The 22781-nt window shown below is 40.4% G+C and overlaps 1 protein-coding gene across 10 annotated transcripts in view; it reads right to left on the bottom strand.

The window, feature by feature from the left end:
* Nucleotides 1–4605: 4605 nt before the first annotated feature.
* The window catches only part of CADPS2 (calcium dependent secretion activator 2), a 494346-nt gene continuing 476170 nt past the window's right edge, over nt 4606–22781 (bottom strand). For 9 of the 10 annotated variants that reach the window (XM_032643104.1, XM_032643096.1, XM_032643097.1 and 6 more), the window contains 2 exons: nt 11153–11257; nt 4609–5577 (listed from right to left, as the gene is read on the bottom strand). In XM_032643104.1, the coding sequence (XP_032498995.1) occupies nt 5404–5577; nt 11153–11257 (279 nt within the window). In that variant the 3' untranslated portion in view covers nt 4609–5403. Of the gene's footprint in view, nt 5578–11152; nt 11258–22781 lie in introns of all 10 variants that reach the window. The other variant, XM_032643102.1, reaches the window with a different exon arrangement.

Here is a 22781-nt window from a genome sequence, read left to right as displayed (position 1 = left end):
GCGTCCGGAGCCTGTGCTCCGCAACGGGAGAGGCCACAGCAGTGAGAGGCCCGCGCACCGCAAAAAAAAAAAAAAAAAAAAAAAAAAGCAGCTCTAGTTCTGGCACAAAGCAGGGTGCGATCTCTTTCCCTTTGGTGAGTGATCAGTTTCTCCCTCCACAAGGCCACCGCGTTCTTGGCCCCAGCACCACCTGGGCTCGCACCTCCCTTGCCACGGACATCCTGGCTTGTGACCCTGGGCGCGCCCTCGGCCCCGCGCTGGGTCTCTACGCTATTGGCGTTTCCCTGACGGCTTCGAAGGGCGGTCAGTTCAACACTCCAGGGCAGGACTCCGTGCTGGCTGTCGTCCTCAGACCCTGCCGTTTTTTACTCTGTTGCCACGGCTGAGGTCACCTTGGGGCGCGCCGGGGCGGCCTTCGGTCTCCTCGGCCTCACTCCCGGTGCTGCTTCGCATTTTCCCGTGCCGTGTGCGCATCCCTGGGCTGAGACGCAGGACGCCATTAAAGGCCCCCTTAAATCTGGGAAAACACTAATGAACACCAATTTGCCCTTGAAATTCTCTTGAACTCAACCTACTGGTCACAGGCAGAGGCCTGGAATTCCTCGCTTGTGGTCCGACACCCCCCGATCATAACCGTCCGGTTTCGGAGGCCCTGACCAACAAACAGTATCCTCATGTGGACCCAAAGACACATCTCCAGCCGCCTCCCCTCCTAACTGCAGCTCCAAGGGCTGCTCTCGGAATACTGGCCCTTTTGGGAGACAGTCGACTTGCCCCTCGCGGTCTCCTCTCCTCCCACTAGGCTGGCTGTATAAATAACCTTGAAACTGGACAGTTCTAGCCAGTCCACTGACACGCTAGAGACGGAGCCAAAGATCCGCCGAGATGACTGTGATCTACACCTTGTGCCAACCCGGCGAGCACTGGGCGGTGCGAGTGGTGGTGTATGTTGGCAGGGGCAGGCCTCCCACAATTTCTTTCGAATCCACCCTTACATGAAGAGTCAACAACGGCCACAACTTATACGCATCACCTTCGTAACTGAGCGCCCACTTCACAGAGAGGTTACATAACTTGCCCAAGTACACAGAGCTCGGACGCGGGTAAGTGTAGTCGTTGGCACTCAAACCCAGGCTTTCCTGGCTCTAAGGCCCTGGCCCCTTACGGTTCCCCAAGCTGTGTCACGTTCACACGTTTCTGGGTAGATCTTTAAATCGAGGTCTTTTTCAACTTGGGAAACACATCGAATTCTTGTCTTACTTCCTGTCTCTCGGCTGTACACACTCACAGTCTAGTGCCTCCTTCTCCCTTAGAACGATCACGTATCGCACCTGGATAGAGGCTGTGGCTGACCGTCACCGTGGCTTCTAGAACCCAGGCTCAGAGCTTTGCGCTCACAGCCTGCACTCGCCTCGGGCCCCTTAAAGTATCATGCTTCAACGTTACAGAGAAGGGCAGTTGAAGGCACATGTGCCCTGCATCTACCAGCCCACGCGGCGGAAGGCGGGGAGGGTGGGGGAGGAAGCCTCGCCCTGGGCTCCCGGGGTTGGGGTGAAGCGCTCTGGAGCCGTCGCTGTTGCGGGGTCGCAACTGCTCTTTGCCTCTGGCCTGCTGCCCAGGCCCCCTGGGCTTGACTCCATCTGCAGCTAAATACCGGGGCCAAACGAGCCGCCAGCTTTTCCCTAAGGTTCCTGCGGGTCCAGCGATCTGGACTTGAAGGGAAAAGGAGACCCAGGCCCACAGCGTCTCGCTACACAGTACCGGGGAGGGGATGGGGACTCAGTGTAAAGGCAGGATGAGCCCCATCCTCCCGAACCCCCCCCCCCCAAACCAGGCCCCGAATTCCGCACAAACCCCGCGGGGCCGGGAAGGGTGAAGCGCTGTAGGCGGGGCCGGGGTTGCGGTGAAGCGCGAGCGCGCGGGGGCCGACTCGGTGGCTCTCAGGCCGCGTAGCTGCCCCGCCAGCGGCGCGTGAACAACTCTCGGGAACATCGATTTGTCACCTCCCTTTAGGGACCCGGACCGGGAAATTTCCATTTTCTGTGCTGGGAGTAAGAAATGAAAGCGATCGAGCTCTCGCTCTAATTTCTTCCATCGGTCCTTCTACCAAAGGCGTGGCGGGAGGGGCTCGGAAGACCGGGTCTGCGCGGGGCGCCGGGCCTGGGGTTCCCCCGGGCTTTCGCGGGGTGGCTCGGGGCGCGCCCCTCTCGGGAGGGGTTTCGCGGTCCAGGAATGGCGACAACTGAGTGGCCGCTTTCCCACCAAGGGCACCTTCCCGGAGCTCACGGACCCCCTCACCCACGATCGCCGCGGGACCAGGCCGGCTGTGACCCTGGGGGCGCGGGGGGAGCCCCGAGACACTTTGCATGGGCGCTTACTGCAAAAGTAGCAGAAAATCCTTTCTCCAGAGCGAGGGACAATGAACAAGAACTAAGGGGAATTCAAGTGGAAAAATCCGTGAATACAAGAACGACCCACAGCTGGAGCTGGGAGGTTTACGTTAAGCTCTATGTGGTTCTTTCCCTTTCCGGGGAAAAAGGCCTTATTATTATTTTTCTCCACAAGAGCTTGGAGAAACTTTCCCTCTAGGTGTGTTCTTTAGCAAACTCATTCCGGCTGGACATTAGACTGTATTAGTTATTTTCTCCTGCAACATTCACCGAACTGGCCGAAGAATGCACTTTTTTCCCCCCCTTCCCCAAGACCGTTTAGGAGAGTTGAGCTATTTCTTTGAAGTTAAAAATGATTTTCCTTTCAAAAATTGTACTACATTTGTTAGGTTTTCAATTAAATTCTTTTTAAAAAGATTTTTGTTTTGTTTTGTCTTTAAAGAACATTTGGTATCCTTTAATAGACAGATGCTTGGGCATTCACTCTCACAGCTATACACACGGATGAATTATGAAGTCATTTCAAGCAATTTGCAGTTATGTTGAAGAGCATTTCTGGGCAAAAGCCCCAAACTAACTTTTCATTCTTTTTCAGGGTGACTTTATAAATTTCTCTCCATACACCTCTCTGTGGCTCAAAGGTTAGTCCACACAGTCCTCAGAAAACTGTGAGCATCTCCACTACCTGCCCTTGATCGCTATTGTCCTCTCCCCGCAAGCCAGTGGAGGCTGGAGTGGGGGTGGAAGGTTTAGAAATCTCCTGGGTGTCTAAGGGAAGGAGCAGAGAATACCCAAATCTGGAGAGAAGCTACAAGAGGCTGACCAGTAAAGAGGGCCAGTGGGCAGGTTAAATAGGTCAGGTCAGCAGGGAGACCCTGCTGGCCCCAAGTACTTTCCCCTGTGACACATGCTTTCCCCTTTATTTCCGAATTCTATCAGCTAGATATTTCCTTAAAAAAAATATATATATATGTATATATATATATATATATATATATATATATATACATATATATATGTCTAAGGGGTGGGTTCATCAGTTATTCATACTTTAGGACAAGATGGGCCAATTAATCTGAGATAAGCTGCATCAAAGAAATAGACATTCGATATAAAGGAAAAGAAGGGTGGGTAAGTTCCAAGTAGAGAGCAATTTGAGCTGTGCAGAGCCAGCTTGGGGAGGGTACCATTGGGGATTTGAGGGTAGCCTGACTAGAGACCCGAGGGCTTGAGAAAGGATAGTATCGGCATGAGGGTGGAGAAGAAAGGGAAGGACAAGCATTCCAAGACAAACTGCCTTTCAACAATACTGAGCTTGTAGAGTGGGTCTCTAATCCAGGAAAGGAGAAGAAATTTCCATTCATGTTTATCTTGTAGCACAGGGTCTCTTACACCTAGGACCCAGAATTGAGCCCAAACAATATTAAATAATAACTGTGGATTAAATAGGTTTTTGTGGGCTAGTCTAGGTCAGGCACCAGAATAAATTTGGAGGGCCAAGAAGTTGTTTCACTTCCAAAGCTTCAGAACTTATGTTTACACAAATTCAGGGGTACCTTCACTTATTCTGCATTAACTCTCTTCATTTAAGAACTACTTACGAGGGCTTCCCTGGTGGCGCAGTGGTTGAGAGTCCGCCTGCCGATACAGGGGACACGGGTTCGTGCCCCGGTCTGGGAAGATCCTACATGCCGCGGAGCGGCTGGGCCCATGAGCCATGGCCACTGGGCCTGCGCATCCGGACCCTGTGCTCCGCAACGGGAGAGACCACGACAGTGAGAGGCCCGCAACGGGAGAGGCCACAACAGTGAGGGGCCCGCGTACCACAAACAAAACAAAACAAACTACTTATGAATGAGTGCTGGCATATTTTTGAAAAAAATACAAAAATTAAAATTCAAAGGTAAATTACAATTTAAAATTGTAGCCATAGCCAGAAAATACTTTGGGGGAAGAAAAACTGTTAATATGTCAATTGCTAGTTAACATTACTAGCATTTCTAGTATTACTCATTATTAACACTAATTGCTAATGTTAACTAATAATACACAATCTATGAGTATGTAGTCAACATCAGCTTTGCTATGGAAATGTGCTCTCACATTTAACCAGTTCTTTTAACAAGTGTGAGTGCCTACTAGATGGAAAGCAGTGTTAATATCTTTTACTCATTTGATTGTAAACAAACACAATAAAAACACAGAGCCAAATTGCTGAGATGGTTATAATACTGCAAACATATTTTACTGTATTTAATTTATACAAGTCTAATAAATACATAAGTGGTTAGGACCAAGTGGACTTTTATCGCCTGCAAGCTGTTACACTTAGTAGTAGGAGAATATGGTATGCTGACGACAGCACACTTACTACCCCACACCTTGGGATTTTTATACTTGAAGGAAAAAATGTTCAGAATGGAACAAGACACAAGCCCATTGGATAATCTAGTTTATATTTGGGTTTGGTGATCCTTTAAGCCCAGGAAGACCAATTCAGAGTACCAAGAACCAAGGTTAAAGTTTTAACACACATCACAACAATGATAAATTAACTAGGAAGCAAACCTATTACATTGCACGTAAATGATAAACTGTCAAGTACACACCATTTTAACAAGGGTACGTACAATAGAGCTGGCGCAATGATGAGAAGTGGCTTATTCTCACAATGTCGTATCATGAGAAATACATATTTCACTTCATACAAGCGACATGATTTTGATGTAACTACAGGAAAAAAAGTCGAATCTTCTTTAAAAAAAAAAAAAAAGGTTCATGTTCCAATCACAGAGCCAAAGATCATCATTTTAGATCAAGCTACACAAAAAAGGCTGATCTTCTTCAAAAAAATACTTGGCATTTTCTTTTAACTCTGCTTCAGGTTAACTTTTTAAAATGTAGAGTGAAATACAAGCATTTATATTTGGTCCAAACTATCAATGTAATTACAAGGACAGTTACAAAATAAACAATGTCAAGGCCCTCCTTCCTTCTGCAGAGCTGCATTTTATTAGCCTTCTTCTTCTTCATCACTGTCTTTCATCGTGATGCCCTGAAGTCCACCTCCTTCCGAAACAGAAGCTGTAGCCTCCTCTACTGTTAAACGTCTGTGCAGGGTGTCATAGGTCTTACTGTTCAGGGTGCCTTCCAACACACCCTGCAATCGGAAGTCCCTATAGGTTTTCTGGAGGAAGGAGAGAGAATTTGCTTAGATCCCTTATGGATTATATGTCTGGATGGATGTATATGTGTATGTCTGAATGTATATATACTCAGTTGGCATTTCAGAAATGATCTTGGACAATTCACTAATGGATTCGGATTGTAGCTGCCCAGGCCAGTCATCCTGTTGGTGTAGGTTCTGGGGAGCAATGAAATAAGAGACTTTTGATAGTGCTATTCAAACTAGAATCACTCTGAGTACATCAAAATGTTGTGACTGTCAGATGACAAGTGAGCTTTTTCCCCCAAAATATTACTAATTGCACAGAATTCACTACTTGAATAACCTGTAACAAAGGTAAAATGATATGCACTTATGTACATTTTCAGTATGAAGGAGTTCTTAGTTTTTCAATTGAGGAGCCTTTATTTTAGTATTGAAAAATACGTTACATTTTATAAAATGCATTAGGTTTTGGGGGGAGGTGTGTAGAGGGAAGAGGATTAATCCTATTATCACTAAAAGAAGTTTGCATTTTCAGCATTTGTGAATTATAAAGTTTATTTATAGGCACACTGGGTAAAAATTTGTGTACACCTAAATGTCTGTATCAATTTTGCCCTTCTGAAATTGTCTTGGAATGTGAAGTGTTAAATTCTGGCATTAAACTTCCACTGATGGGCTAATAAAACATATTTACTGTTTGTGGTGTGAAACAGTAAATTGTTGTTTGGTGTATTATCTGTCAAAAATAGTGCAAATATCATGTTACTGTTTACACAGTGATTCTTAAAAAAACAAGAATAACAACGAAACTCTGATTTCTGTGGCTCTTAAGATATGTAACCTATAAAACTTTCCTTATTTTACTTTTCTCCTGAAGTGAGACTTTCTTCACACATGAGTTTTTGATGACTAAACAAGGCTGGTATTTTATTACTGACTTTTAAAGTTGTAGAAAAAGTCTAGAGTTAGTTCAATGGGGAAACAAAGCACAAATGAAGATAGCTCATTCTGTAGAGGCACTTCTAAGGCCATTAAAATGCTAAATATCTTTAAAGATTTTTTTTTTTGACTGTCCTATGTTAGATTTAGAATACTAAACAGCCAGATGTCAATGGACTGGCCCGAAGTATCAATACATATCAATGTGCCACTTTTTTGTTCTAAATGACTGCTAACAGTCACTTTTTTGGGGGTTTGCACTTAACAGATGAAAGAAGTCAAATAAAAAAAGGAATGTTGTACTTCCTGGCCCCAAATTACAACTCCAATAGCTGAAAATTAACATTAAGGGATGCCCGGTTTCACTCAACACAATTAGAAGGAAAATATAATATTCAAACAGCTCAGCTGAAGGCGCTTATTCACTTGAGGTAGGAAGTGCTGATGGATGGCATCTTAATCCCCTGGATATACACACCTGGTCTACAAACAGACTTCTGGAAAGGAACAGAACCATTACAAGGTAGCGGTGTCACTGGTGTTTTCACATTTTATCTTCCTGTCTTATATCATCTGCCTTATGCCCCATGGTACCATTCAAGTTTCAGAAGTGATATTCACTTGTTATAAATAAAATGCATAAATAAAGTCCACCTCATGTCCAAAACATAAACTGAATGGTGAGGAACACTGTACTGTATGAGGTCAGTATCTCAACAGCAAGAAAAATTTAGTGTTTTTTTTCTTAAATAACCCAAACTATTTAAATTTGATTATTTATTTATCTATTTATAGATAATGTGTTGGGTCTTGGTGCTACGTGTGGGCTTTCTCTAGTTACGGTGAATGGGGGCTGCTCTTTGTTGCAGTGCACGGGCTTCTCGTTGCAGTGGCTTCTCTCGTTGTGGAGCATGGGCTCTAGGCACGCAGGCTTCTGTAGTTGTGGCACGTAGGCTCGGTAGTTGTGGCGCACGGGCTTAGCGGCTCTGCGGCACGTGGGATCTTCCCGGACCAGGGCTTGAACCCGTGTCCCCTGCACTGGCAGGCGGATTCTTAACCACTGTGTCACCAGGGTAGTCCTTTTAATTTGATTTTAATATTTTGTATTAAGACACATAAATCCCACCATCCTCATATTCTCTTTCTAAACCATTAAAGCTTATTATTACTAAGGTGATATTTTCACACCAAAACATATGGTAATTTGCATCAGAACCCATGAAGTAACTCTGTAAGGTAAATTTTGTCTGGAAAAATCTGGTAACTAGTATGCATGGTATTACTACCATAGAGATTTCTGTTCAAGCCTCTAACACTCTGATAGTTAGATTAAAAATATATCAAGCACAAAAAACATTCATCTACAGATAATACATCTGAAATAAAGTATTAGTGTTCCACTGAGAATTATATACCAAGTTTGTGAGTCCCACTTTCTTATTTTATTGGAATGACTTTCCTTAGACTTAGCTTAATTATCAGTAAGTTGGCCAGGACAGAGTTGTATTGTGGATTTGCAGCCCTAAAGGCTTTCTAATTTGTATAAAATTAAGACTCTGCTTCCTTACTTTACTAGTAAGCAATAAGCAGTTAGGGGCACTGCAGGGCAGGTACCCTTGCAATCTCTCTCTTTCTCTCTTTTTAGAATTCATAACATGTTATTGACACTTAGAGATCCTCTGTGGCTGCCAAGAAGGTCTGCTTGGCTCTTACTTAAGACAAGTGCCTGCCGCAGGGCGCTGCTCACTTGTCGTCTTTTCTCCTAGTAAAAGAGGCAGCTCATTTATGTTAACCGCTTTTAAACGTCAAATGGCCTCTAGGGAGAACAGAAATCCATCAGCCATTTTGATTATTTGAGGATTCTATTTTTCCCTTCCCCAAATAAACCATTCTGATGTTTAAACTTTGTTAATTTCTTAGTCCTAAATCTTCTGTGAATATCTTACTGCAATTTGTCTCTTCTTAGTGAGCAACGTCAATGAACCAATTGGCGTCTAAGTGTCTTTGTGGGGCAAAGTTGGCGATCATATACATCTTGATGGCATCTGGGTCTCCGTGGGCACAGAAGAATGACAATGCTTCTAAGGACTAGGCTGCCAGAGCCCAGGAGCCCTCGGCCTGGCTCCTGAGTAGAACGCACTACCCCGCTGTAACAGGCAGGTCCAGTCTAAGTGACGTGGATGGAAGGAAAGCCTACTCGGGGCCTGCACAATTCTATACACGTGCTGTTGAAGAGCCGCTTAAATTCACTGGAAAATGAACGTTATAAACATAGCCATATAGGCTCTGAAGAGTGATGGATCTATGTATGAAATTGGTTAACGTCTGTTTATATTCAAAGTAGAAAAAAAACCAATTAGAACACTGAATTAATTCATCCTAATTTTCATTGTGAGAATAGTCACTTTTAGTTATTAAATAAAGCCCTATGAGTTGATTAAATGTATCAGCCCAAGAAAGTATTGGCTGAGTTTGGGGACCTGCTTGCGAAAAACAAAACATGGAAAGTCAAATGTATACATGAAATTTAATTTCATGTTTATCAGTCTTGACTGTTGGTAGCCATAATGAAGACTACATTAAAATAAGATAAACTGACTGGCTTAGAATACAATGGAAATGTCACCCTATAATTAACAAAATTATTAATCATTTTTTCTGTTAAAATAGTCACTGGTGCTTGAACTGTTATGACTGTGAATATGAGAAGAGGAATAACTTTGAAATAAACAGATGATGGGTTAATAAAAAATGGAGATTCTTAAAAAAAAAAAAAAAAATGGAGATTCTTATTATAAAAACAAAGAAAGAGCTTACCAATCTATCAACTAATACCACTCAGCCGAGTATGTAATTTCTGACATCCTGAACACAGTAGACATTAGCTTGAAAATATGGCTGATCCTAAGGGGAACAAGCTAATCCCGATATTAGTCACAGTATAGACTGCAATCTTAACACGTACACATATTTAGAAGGTAAACACAGATTATTCTGATTCTCTTTTATGAAAAACAAACTTAAGTTGAAAGCTCTCCAAGTGACATTTGTAGAAACAAGGAAGAAACCATGGAGGAACTAAAGCAAACATGAACGTTATCATAATGTGTTTTTAGTTTCTTTGTAAAATAAATAACACCTGGTAAAAAGTGTTCTAGATCAAAGGCAGTCTGTCAATTGAAATGTAATGTTTTAGTGTATTAAAATTAGTGGGTGACCAATTTTACTTGTTATTTATGGCTAATCATGATTGCTATTACTGTGACATTATAGGTCTGGTTCTATGTTCCAGTAGATTTGCCGATTTCTGACTTTAGAATAGAACTTTCCTCTTGGTGGATCTTTCTATAACCTATGTGTCTGTGGCACAAAAGAATTCATATTCTAATGAGACTGCAGGAACCAGGAGAATGGTGGAAAGTATTTTAATGTGGATAAAACTTTTAATGATGTGACACAGTGGTTCTTCTCAAACTTTATCTCTATCAGAATCCTCTGGAGGGCTTGTTCATGTACAGATGGCCAGGCCCCACTCTCAGACACTCTGACTTAGTGAGTCTGGTGTGGAGCCGAAGAATTTGCATGTCTAACAAGTTCCCAGGTGATGCTGATAATGTTATATCAGGAATGACACTATGAGAACCACTGTGTGTGTGTGTGTGTGTGTGTGTGTGTGTGTGTGTGTGTGTACATATACACACATACACACAAATATACACATATACATATATATGTACGTGCAAATATAGATATACACATAGATAGGCACACATACATATATATAAATACATCAATGGCATATTATACCATTTGATAAATGGTACTAGAATGGAAGTAAAAGTCACTTATTTAAAGGAACAGCTGATTCACAAGAGCTTAGAGTTATGTTTTTTGCCATAATGTAGAATTTGTCTCAATTTTAAGAAAAAGTTATACCTGTGGTAAATTTTGTATTTCCACTGGAATTTATAAGGTGTGAAAAATCATGCTGAATAATATATTACTTTAAAGCCCCTACTCACTCAATATAACATGCATGTGATTACATTTCCTCTTGAAAAGCGGAAGTCAAAATGGCCTCATTGAACTGATATAACATCTGTTAGTGGTTATGGATGGTCCCCGACACTCATACTGATCATCTCTTACATACAAGAAGGGGCATGCTTCCAAAAGAATTCAGGCAGTGACAATGTTTTACTTTCATATCAGGATATAACAAAATAAAGGAGACTCTCCTTATCCTAGGGGCAAATATAATTCAAAAGCCCTCCTAATAATATATTAATAAATATGAAGGAAATGTATTAGGAGAAAACATTTCTATACCTAAGACAATTAATACAAAATTATTGTGGACCTACTAGATTCAGGTAAATGTGCTAGGGGCTTTATGTATATATTATCTTCAAATATGATTACTTGATAACAAAATACTTTTAATTTATTAATACAAAAACAATAAATTTATGTTTATTTAGTAATCTAACTGAAAATGGAATAAACAGCAGCACATCATTGCTGAAAGTGATGTTTTTAAAGTACTTACATCCACTCAGGTATATTAAATACGATTTTCTTATATGTCAATATCTTGCCATTATTCTTTATAGCTTGCTGGGCAATTCACATCTAAACACATTTTGTTTACCTTCACAATCTTGATTAGTGTCTTCAGTTGGTAAATATGAAGCTGCAGGTCTAATCTATCAGCCAACCACACACAAATGACTTTCATGGAACTGCTGTACCATTGCTGGAAAGAAGGATGGGGGCGGGGGGGGGGGGGAAGAAAACAGAAAAGAAAACAACCTCTGCAGTATTCATTTAACAGATTCGGTAATGAGGGGGTAATGAAACACTCTGAAATGACCATAGATCAGCACTTGAAGTCAATAATGCTATAATTTCCTGTTAACAGAATTGTATGTTTTGCTAGAAAATCTGCTAAGTTGACCTAGGCTGTTCTTTACATGAATTAACATTACAGTCTTTTAGCTGTAACATATTCATGGGAAACAGTGTTTTTGCACTTGCAGCCTAGCGGCCTGCTTTGTAATTTGTAGGTAACAATGGGTACTAAATACATGTTATGGGACTGAATGGACTGCCAGGCAGCAGGGAAAAAATAGGTAAATTCTTTTCAAAGGGAAATTTCCCATTAGCCTGCATGTTATGTAAAAATCAGAGTAGATACCATCATGCATGTAGGCAATACCTAGAAAAAGCATTTTAAAGGAGGGATGGCAAAAAACATCCACAGCTTACTAACCTCTAATCCCCAATCACACCTTTATCTACTATCGGTTGTTAAGTATTTGCCAAGATGGTCTAAAACCACCTAAAATAAAGATTTCAGATCTTAGGAAGGAACATTATCAGGATGGAATTCTTGTGTCTTATAAGAATCACAAAAACAGATGTCAGTTGACCAAATTATAAAAGAAAACAATCTGTTTCATTTTGCAAGTGTTTCTGGAGGCTTCATATTTTCTCTCTGTTTATTATAACTCTCTTGGTGGGAGAATGGAAATTCTTCTCTAATATACTTTCCTGCTCCTATATAACGCCTGTGAGTATAGTAAAAGAAGAAATTCTGTTCCTATTTTCAAAAAAGGGCAATCTGCCATTAGTGATGGCATTTTAAGGGATTCAGTACTTACACGCCAGAGCCAGGTTTAGGTAATACTGTAAGAAAATAATGCTATTCATTCAGATAACTGTGAGAAATATCAATGTCCACGCAGCATTTAGGAAATGACAAAAGAGTTTTTGAAAGAGAAGGTATTTTGTGCCTTGCTTGTGTACACACAGTGACACTACAGATCACATATGCACGTGCATATGTTCTTAGGTATTCAAACACAGAAAAAAATCTTAAAAGATATTTTTCTTCCATAATAAAGCAGTAAATACAAATTTCTAAAAGAAATCTCAAGTGATACAAGTAAGTCTGAAATTCACCTGGACTTGTATTTACTAACATTGTTCTAATAAAATTTAGTATAAGGAATGGTAGTTTAAGCATAATATAAAAATGAATTAGTTTAACATTTCATCAGACTTATTTCTATTAGTTTGTTGGCATACTGGACACACATGCATAAAATGAGATAAGCTAATGAAAATGAGTGACTGATTTACTGAATACTGTGATATTAAATGGATGAATGAACATTCACGTTTTTAAAATGTGAGATGGGTTATGGTTGTTTAAAAAAAATATTACTCATGTACCCAGTTTTGCTTTTTCCTAATGATTACTTTCCTAATTTTCAGGACATGTAAGAGTATCAGAAATAAGTTTTATAAAATGAGATACTCCTAAATTCTTAAAAAATAAACTGCTAAAAAATTCAGTACTTCAGCTGACATATTAAATCTTAATAGAGTAGTATCTGGTATTTAAATTCTATACTTCCTTATTTCAAGTTATAGCCTCAACTGCTTGAGTTCTATTTTAATGCAGGTAAACACTCATACGTATTGGTGATATTGAATATGAGTATACTGAATTAAAACCCTCGCCCCCAGCCCACCCTCCAAGTAACTTGAAAACTAAAATGTAGTCATAATGGTTATGACTCTTAAAACTATAGTGCTTCTTCAAGGAATAATTTTTTTTTTAGTTGGGGGGACAAAATACGATATATTGTACAAAGTTTATAACATACAAGTTAATTGGGCTGTTAGACTGTAAAGTTACTATATATGTGGTAAGTTGCATGAATCTGAAGTAAATGAAAATGCTTTCTTAAAATTACTCCATATGCATCTTATGTTCTTAAAAAATCCTTAGGTAATTTAAAATTAATGTAACTTCATTTTTCCATTACATATGAGTGGTACTTACGATTAAGTGATAACTGAAAGGACATCTAACATAACACAGAAATTTATTATTAATATAACTTCTTTAACACAATGCCAAAATCATAATTTTAAAGAAGAATAATTTGGGAATAAAATGATCTAAAGTTAACTATAAAAACAGAGAAAAAGAGCTAATGTTAATAAAGTGCTTAAGCTACTTCATCATCAAACTTTAAAGGCAAACAAATTATTCTACAAGGAACATTGTATAAGAAAAATTATTCCATCTGCTAATCATGCATATTTCCTGGTTCCAAAGTCAAAGCATTTTGAAGAATTTCAGCTAAATCAAGCAAATGATGAAGAGAAATCAATAGCTTAGCTTAGAGTTTACGTTGCTATGAAGAATAAGCTAACAAACAAACAAAAAACCTTACTAGGACTGCTTCTTTCTTATATATGGTGAAACACACACACACACATACACACCAAACAGACAAAACCACCAAAGAGAAATCACTAGCATTTTCCTATTTCTGGTGTTGGAATGGTTATGTTCTTCTTCTGGGTGGAGGACCATAGATTCCATTTTTTTCATCTTGAGAAAAATCTCAAAGGTAAGTTAGCGTCATTCCCCCCACCCCACCAAACCAAACCAAACCACCCTCCAAAGCAAAGAAAAAAAAACTGGACAGGGGTGAATGTGCACTGAAGTGTGACTGTTAGAAAATGTGCTTTCAGTTTGGAAAAGTTAATTTTATAAAGCAACTTGTTTGACTATCCACTTTTCCTTTCAGGGGATGACAACGAAGGGGCACTGGAGCTTGCACTCAAGTCGTGGGTATGGCATTACTGCTTTATTCCCTGCTTGGTCTACTTAAGAATAAAGCAGTTAGTGTATATTCTACACTTTTTTCCTCCATCAATCCATGCCAGCAGCCTACCGCTTTAACAAAATATATGTGTTTTTTTTTCTTCTTTTTTGTGGTTCATTCAACTCCTGTAAGGGCATGCCTTACTCACTTCATTTTCTTGAGATATCCCTTTTAAAGCAAAAAGAAAAGGAAAGGAAAGGCTAGGGTTGACTCTGTGAGACCCCTGTATTTATTCACACTTATTGTGCATGACTGTAGACTGGGAAATCATATTAGCAGCCCGTCTCCCCATCAAGCTGCTACTTGCTTTCCAGCCCTGGGAAGGTTCAACAAATCAACAGGAGCACGGAAAACAGAACATCAGTCTAATCTAGTGTTTAAGGTGAAGTTTTCAAACCCAATCTACGAAGATCTTTAGAGCAAGCAACAAGCTGAAGGGCTCAGAAGGTGGTATTGACAATGAAAGAGTGTTGAAATATTGAGAAGCGCAGCACTTGTGCATTTTTAATAACAAGAGGGTCAACAAGGACACAGCTCCCTCAGTGCCAGGAGTTGCCACTGACTATGGAAATTGCCACACCAGGGCTATAAACGCTTGCAGTTCATCAGCTTTTTTAAACAGTTCATCAGCTTTCTTAAACACCCTGAACCCCCTCAGTGGACCTTTAGTCTTGAATTAACAAACGAAAGCAATGAAAGAGGGTGCATTCTGAATGGCTGGCATTGATCCCCAACTGTGTCAGCACTGCTACAGGCCCTGAAAAACTCTCTCCATTGTCAATAGAAATTGACAAACCTCCTCTCCTAAATAGTGCAGCTGAGCCGGGCGGGATCCACGCAGCTGTAAAGGGCTCTGCTCTTGGGGCCGGGGAACACTAACAATGGAACAAGCATGAGCTCTTTGTCAGTCCCAGACTCGGCAATTTTCTAACAAGGATTAAAGTTGTTTCTCGGCAGTGCTGGTGAAAAGAGATTTAGCAACATACCGTGCTTTCTTCATGCAAGTTAAAGAGAAGTAGTTAAGGAATTTCATTATTCTGTCGACTAGTGGAAATACAAAACAAATATATTAAATATGCACGGCTCCCTTTGCTGCCTAATTTATAACATTTTGAGGAGGATTCAATTAAATATAACACTTACTGCCTGGAAACAGGCGCTTCGCCTTTATTTTGGAAGTTTTATTTTTTAAAAAGTCCAGCTGCTTGCCACCTGGAATGAGGTCTCAATACATACTAATGCACAATGTCTTCAGACCTTCTGGGGCTAATATTCCTAAATCTGAGTCACAGGACCACATAGGGTTCCTATATTGCGGCTGCTTCAAGCAAATGATTTCTGTCAGAATGTGGCTTCTGATGATGATGGCAGGGTAAAAATAGTTGCTTTGCTGGGGAACAAATCTGTGATATATTTTCCGCTTAAGTGTTTAGCTTTTTATTGATTATGAACTTGGTACAGCTAGCTGATATATTTTCATTCTTCTCCAGCTAGGCTCGTCTCAATAGGTGAACGACGACGACGACAACAACAAACCCAACCCAACACTTTTTAGTGCCCCCAGATATGAAATGGCTACATTTCCACAGTATGCGTGCATTTCTTCATTTATTTCAAGAGAAGCTGATAGTTTTACCAGAGTCAGGTCACCGTGTTGAAATGACATACCATCTGGAAAATCTCATCTTAGGAAATATGTGCCTTTTAAATGTTAAGTTTAATTGGATAAAAGAATAATGGTTTTGAAAAGCTTGATAAATATAAAGCATCCTTTAGGATCACTTCGTGGCTTTAGAGGGCAACAAATTATTTAGAAATGTTAATGCCCTACAGTTTCACCAGTACATTAAAAAGTAAATAGAAATGTTTCTTTATACATGGAGTGTTCCTTTTGTCAATAGTACATCTGTTTAATATAACTAAATTCGTGGTCACTTCCCATTTCTAGGCACTAAAATGCAGATCTATATTAACGGTACATTTGATATAATAATACCAACATTTCCACCCTCTTTTCAAGCTAACCCACTCAAAATGATTATATTTGGTTCCACAAAACAGACCCTCAAAACACAAGCATTTAGGGCTTCCCTGGTGGCGCCGTGGTTGAGAGTCCGCCTGCCGATGCAGGGGACACGGGTTTGTGTCCCGGTCCGGGAAGATCCCACATGTTGTGGAGCGGCTGGGCCCGTGAGCCATGGCCGCTGAGCCTGCGCGTCCGGAGCCTGTGCTCCGCAACGGGAGAGGCCGCAACGGTGAGAGGCCCGCGTACCGCAAAAAAAAAAAAAAAAAAAAAAAAAAAACCCACAAAGAAGACCACAAGCATTTTGAAAGTTTTAAGTGTGAATTTTGTGTTGGCTTGGAATAAGATTAAAGGCTATATTTAAGGAAAACTGAAACCAGTCTATTAGGTTAAGAATACGGGAAGTGTTCAACCCAACCTACATCTATCAACCAGCTAGCCCCGGAGGCGCGCAGGAGGAGGGAAACAGAGACTCGCATCTGGACATGGAGGCTGAGGGCTGGCCGTGATCGCACCAGAGAAGAACATCAACACAGAAGCTGGAGGAGCCGCAGTGCCGGCCCCTGGGATGCGACTATTTGCTTGACTGAGCCTGTCGCTTGCTTTCTCTATGCCTCAGTTTTCTCATCTGTGATATGACGGACAGATTATATGAACTAGCTTTAAAATAAGATTTTTATGCTCTCCAGAAATACTATGAGATCAGATTTGACTGTCAAAGGAAGGGGCATGATTAGAAGCAATATAGCTTGTGATTCTCCTCAAAGAAGGGAAAAGCCAAATTATTTTTTTTTTAATGCTTCTTAAATATAGCTTTGTTCATCCAAATATGCAAGTCTAGGATTCCAGAAGTTTCATTTGGCCTTTTAATGAAGTACAGATATATTATAAAAATGAAACAATAAAGTATAATGAGGAATAAATGAAATTTATTAAGAACTGTGAAGTATTCTTATGATTTTATAATAACAAATATATATACACTATATTATATTATATAATACTAATACTCTGATTATAAAGGCATCTGATGTTTTTAAAAAATTCTCCATGGGAAGTTCAAGTGCATCAGTTAAATTTTCATTTGATTCTTAAAACAACCTTGATGAAGTGGTTATTATTCCTAGTTTGCATGGAAACTGAGCTCACGTAGGTAGAAAACTGAGTTTAGATTAAGCAATTTACTTATTTAAGTTTATGTAAGTGGCAAGGTTAAGATTCATCTTATATCTATGCTCCAGAGTCCGTGCTCACGACTACTAGGTTATTCCATTTCCTTCTATGAAACAGTCTGTTCCATCAGTGAAGTCTCTGATTTTTTTTCTTTGCGGTACGCGGGCCTCTCACTGTTGTGGCCTCTCCCGTTGTGGAGCACAGGCTCCGGACGCGCAGCCTCAGCGGCCTTGGCTCAAGGGCCCAGCCGCTCCGTGGCATGTGGGATCTTCCAGGACCAGGGCATGAACCCTTGTCCCCTGCATCGGCAGGCGGACTCTCAACCACGGCGCCACCAGGGAAGCCCAAGTCTCTGATTTTTTAAGAGTAGTTTGATGCTTGTAGCAAACAACTAAGAAAACAACTCTACCATTCCTGGGGGTCCCTGATAGTTATCATAACACAGGATTGTGAAGTAATACAGGGGATGCTTGTTGTTTCAAAGAAGTCCATCACATTTTCTTGCAAGTTACTGTAATCTGCATTTCCAAAGATATTTGTACACTTAATAATGTAATTACATAATGTAATACATTTTTGGAAGCACCACACTCTGTTAGGGTAACCAACCAAATGGTCCTTGTGCTATGCATTTCCCACGTGTTTCCTTCTTAGGTTGTTTTAAAGTGCCATATACCCTAATGCTTAGGAATACTGGGAAGAATTTGTTTTTTTCACTGCAACAAAACAAAGCAATGCGGAAAGAAGATCCTTAGTACATTCATGAGGGGACTCGATCTATATGTGCAGTTTTCTTCATCTTTTTTTAAAATACACAACAGAGAAGAACTTGATTCATGCCTTTTTCCTTCCATATTCAATAAACTCACATCCAGGGCGATTTTCATTTCTTATCTCTATGAGGAAGTCTGCAAAGGAGAGTTCATGAGCACTATGATGTCTGCTAAGAAAGGGAAAATGTAACAAGTACTAATATGGGAGGGTTGGCATATAGTAGGTACCTAATAAATGCTTGTTGAATGCTGAAAAATCTTTCCTGCTCTTGAAGTTCAGTACTTTTTTTTTCCCATTCCTTTTTTTTAAAGAAAAATGCATGAATATAATAACCAAGACACTTCCAAGATGCATTCAATCCTCTTCACTTATAAAATAGGATAAGTTACATAACAGGGTAAGTTCCACAAATTGGGGGTTGCAAAAGCTCTTTTCCACTCACTACTATTTCATTAACCCCAAATTTCCTTTCTTCCAAAATATCCTGAAAGTAATATTATTAAACTAGCCTACCTATTCTCACACTAGACAAAGAGCATTAAAATCAATACTATTCTTCACGTTCATTATCATCAAGTAGGCAAGTGCCTTTGTAAATTCATTCTGTGGTTCTTTCCCTGGTGCTAAAAAGATTAGTGATTACAAAGTGAAAATTTCAGATCATCAGTTGTTCCCCCTCTCGCCTACTTATTGACAAATGATGGAACGCATACTGGTTTGGCTAATCTTTTGACTAATGAGTGGTTTGGTTGAACTCAGTGGTCAACCCAGTTATAATGGTGTGTGCACCAGTTTGGGGTGCAGACATAGACTATGAATGATTTATTTGGGCATATGACCTGTTCATCTGGTTGAATGACTCATCTTAAGTACTATATATAAAAGTTTGGTCGATATTGCATTTAAATCAATAATGTAGGATCCGGATAAAAATAAATTAGACTATTAAATGGCACACGTTTGAGATAAAACCTAGGTCTGAGAATTAATGGTTAGCAAGTCCTTCTGCTTCAGTTTCCTTATGAAAAATAGGGAACAATTATTCCAAGTTGTATCATTATTATTCCAATTGTAGGGACTGGGATAAACAGCTGCCTTCCTGTCTCCGACTCATGGCGCACCCCCACAGGACCTGAATGACCTGCTGATCTGCTAGATGTTGGGTTTCTCTATATCTACGGTTTTGGGGCATGCCAATCCCTCTGTCTGGACTTTTATTCCCATGTACGTTTCATTGGCCAGATTCACGTTGACCTTTAAGACTCAGTTCAACTATCATTTCTGCTACGAAGCCAACACTATCTCTTACCAGGTAGACTTAGCTGCTCCTGTATTTCCTGCTCCTAGAACCCTGTACAGGTGTCTATAAAAATACTGCACAATGTGCCCTATGGCTGCCTCACCAGGCTGTGAGTATCCATAAGGCAGAAACCAAGTCTTTTTACTGATATCTTGAGCCCTTAGCAGAATGTCTGGCACATGACATGCATTACATAATTGTTGAAGGACTGAATGCTTTTAAATATTTGGAAACATAAACTGTTACGTATATAATAGTGGCAGGGCAGCTTTTCAACAGAAAAAAGATAAAAGAATATCAGAGCCAGAGGAACTGCTGACTTGAATTACATGTTTCATTAATAGCAAAATAATTTAATGCATGCTAAAGTTGTAGACATCATCAAAAAGTAAACAACTGCATCTGGCTAAAGAAATTTAACATAGAACTAAAAATGTGACAGTCTAATTTCATTTTAAGTGATGAATTAAGTAAAGGAGAAAGTACTGTAAACTAACAACCCCCCACTGTCTATGTACATATATGAGTGTCCACATATATACTCTTATACACAAAGATATGATAACATTATGTGCTCAGAGGTTGATGTGCTCAGCTCCTGGATTGGCCCTCAAGAGTCTGTCACTCATGCAGTCAGCTGCCCCTCCAGCATATGCTCAGGGGTATTGGTAGCTATTCCTGGGGGGTATCTGAGGCTGTGGGGGCATATCTGGTGTATGGCCGGCAGCACTGCCTGTGCATTTACACCAAGAAGTGACATGTCCTGGGTGCTTTCAATGCTTGTTGGTTTTGTGAGAGGTGTTAAAAAAAAAAAAAGTGAGAAACATCATTGGTGTGGCACTATTGACTTGAGTCTGAGGGGACATGAGAGCTCTCCTGGGAGCTGGTATAAGCCTGGCTTTTGAGCAAAGAACCCATGAAGGGTAGAGAGGGAGAGCGTGCCCTTGTTGTCCTGTCACGGCATTTGATATTGCAGGCACTACAGTTAGGTACAACTCTTGCATTGGCCCTAAATTCTGGCAAGTTTCCAACCATCCACTTGCAACAGAGAGAAATAAATGTCAGATTTAGATAATCACTATCATCTATTTTGAAAGGGTACTAAATTTTAATTCTCCATAGTACATCCATTTGGAAAAAATCTATTAATGTCTATTCAGTAGATGAAAATATGAAACATTTTAATGTAGAAATTAAAAACTTTTTCAGAAGACCCACTTGGCCATAAGAATGTAAGCTCCCTTAGGGCAGGAACTTGGTGTATCTTATCTAACATTGCATTCTCAGACTCTAGCAGTGTGTGGCCTCTAGAAAATAAATACTGGTTGCATGAATAAATAATAAGAGGGGTTTTGATTTCCTATTTTAATTAGAATGCTACCGAGTCACTGTGACAGAGATACCCAACTATGTGGGAGGAAACAAATGCCTAACGTTTTTTTTTTTTTCTTTTTTTTGGCCACACAGCATGTGGGATCTTAGTTTCCCAACCAGGGATTGAACCAGTGCCCCCTGCAGTGGAAGTGCAGAGTCTTAACCACTGGACCATCAGGGAAGTCCCAATGCCTAACCTTCTAATCCCAACATTCACCACCATCCCTTGCACTTCCTATTTGAAGGATGAATTGGATTTGTTTTCTAGATCTTATGCATCCAAAACGTCACGTGAATGACCATCCTACATCTATAAACATATACATTTTTAACTGTATAACATAGGCAGTAAGAGGAAAGTCAACAAGAAATATGGGGAGTATATGGGACCAAATTTATAAGGATCAGTAGAGCAAAAGTATGGGAAAGTTATCCATGAGAATGCATAACTAGGAATATGCCTTAAAAAAAATACTGTTCAGCCACATTCAAATACTGCATCCTATTCCTGACCCTAAACCCTAAGCATGACCGAGAACATTTTGAGAAGTTTCAAAGGACAGCCACAAAGATGATTAAAGGGCTAGAAAAGGGGCCTATGAAGAGAAGTTTAGCAAATAGGGATTATTTATCCTGGAGTAGACAAGTATGACAGGTGCCTTAATAACAGTCTTTATACATAGGAAGGATTATTCCCTAGAGATGCTGGCTACCTGCTTTTTGTTCTCCACTGAGAGGAAAAAGGGAAATGGGTTTAAAAAACAGCATGAAGAATTTTGGTGACGTAGGGGTTAGAACTTGCTTTATTTCAAACAAAACATTTTGCCCATATTAAGAGAGCAAAATTTAGATGGTCTCTTAATTAGGGCTGGGCTGAGATCAAGAAATTGAGGGCTCTCTGGAGTTTAGGTATTTATAAGTACCTGTGAAAATTGTTCTTTTATAGAGTTTCCTTTCAATGCATTCAATAAACACATGGTTTTGCCACAATGATGCTGATTTACTACAATAGCCGTTTCCTTACACAGATTATTTTTTTTTTTTTTGGTAGTTGGACGTAGTCAATAGTGGCAATCTGGCTGCCACTGCTGTGCCCACTTGTGAATGGCACTGACCATGTAGATGGGGCTGCATGGAAAGCTTGCAGAGGGAGTGTCTGATGGAGGAGGAGTTCAAAAGGCTACCACAGAAAATGGCTTTAAAGCCATGTGTCATTTGCTTATGGAGTTAGGTTTGAAGAGAAGAACGGTAGCTATCATTTCTATGAAAACATCACACTGGTCAACTGAAAGAGATGCTGGTCTCAGGAGGGTCCTGGGTATTTTCTTTTTTTGTTTTTTCTGCGGTACGTGGGCCTCTCACTGTTGTGGCCTCTCCCGTTGCGGAGCACAGGCTCCGGATGCGCAGGCTCAGCGGCCATGGCTCACGGGCCCAGCCGCTCCGCGGCATGTGGGATCCTCCCAGACCGGGGCATGAACCCGCGTCCCCTGCATCGGCAGGGGGACTCTCAACCACTGCGCCACCAGGGAAGCTCTGGGTATTTTCATTAATAAGTCACTGGTTGCCAGATGCAGTGCAAGCATGCAAACCACCGAGGAAAAGCCAGGCTCTGTGTGGAGAAGTCAGAGTTTTCAGACCATATTACATGTGAAGGCAGCATGAAATCAATACTAAATAACTTTTGAAATGCTCAACATGTTGCCTGTAATTATTTCAACTACCTTTGATAAAATCAGGAGGGAGAATATTCTAATTTCTTCCATGACTATTAAGTCACTGTTACCGGCTTGGGTGAATGAAAGCAAACGCATACTTATGCGTTCGGCGTGAAGAAAAATTTCTCGATCGAAATGCAAGTTTTGCCATTTTCCATTCATCAGAGAGAGTTTTACCATTGCTAAGGGATTTTAGGTGATCAACCACAATTTTTTTTTTTTCCTATTCAAAC

The sequence above is a fragment of the Phocoena sinus genome, chromosome 9 (genome assembly GCF_008692025.1).
Source record: "Phocoena sinus isolate mPhoSin1 chromosome 9, mPhoSin1.pri, whole genome shotgun sequence".
Taxonomy (NCBI): domain Eukaryota; kingdom Metazoa; phylum Chordata; class Mammalia; order Artiodactyla; family Phocoenidae; genus Phocoena; species Phocoena sinus.
Note: the sequence above shows the minus strand (reverse complement) of the source record. Positions and strands in the feature narration are given on the sequence as shown.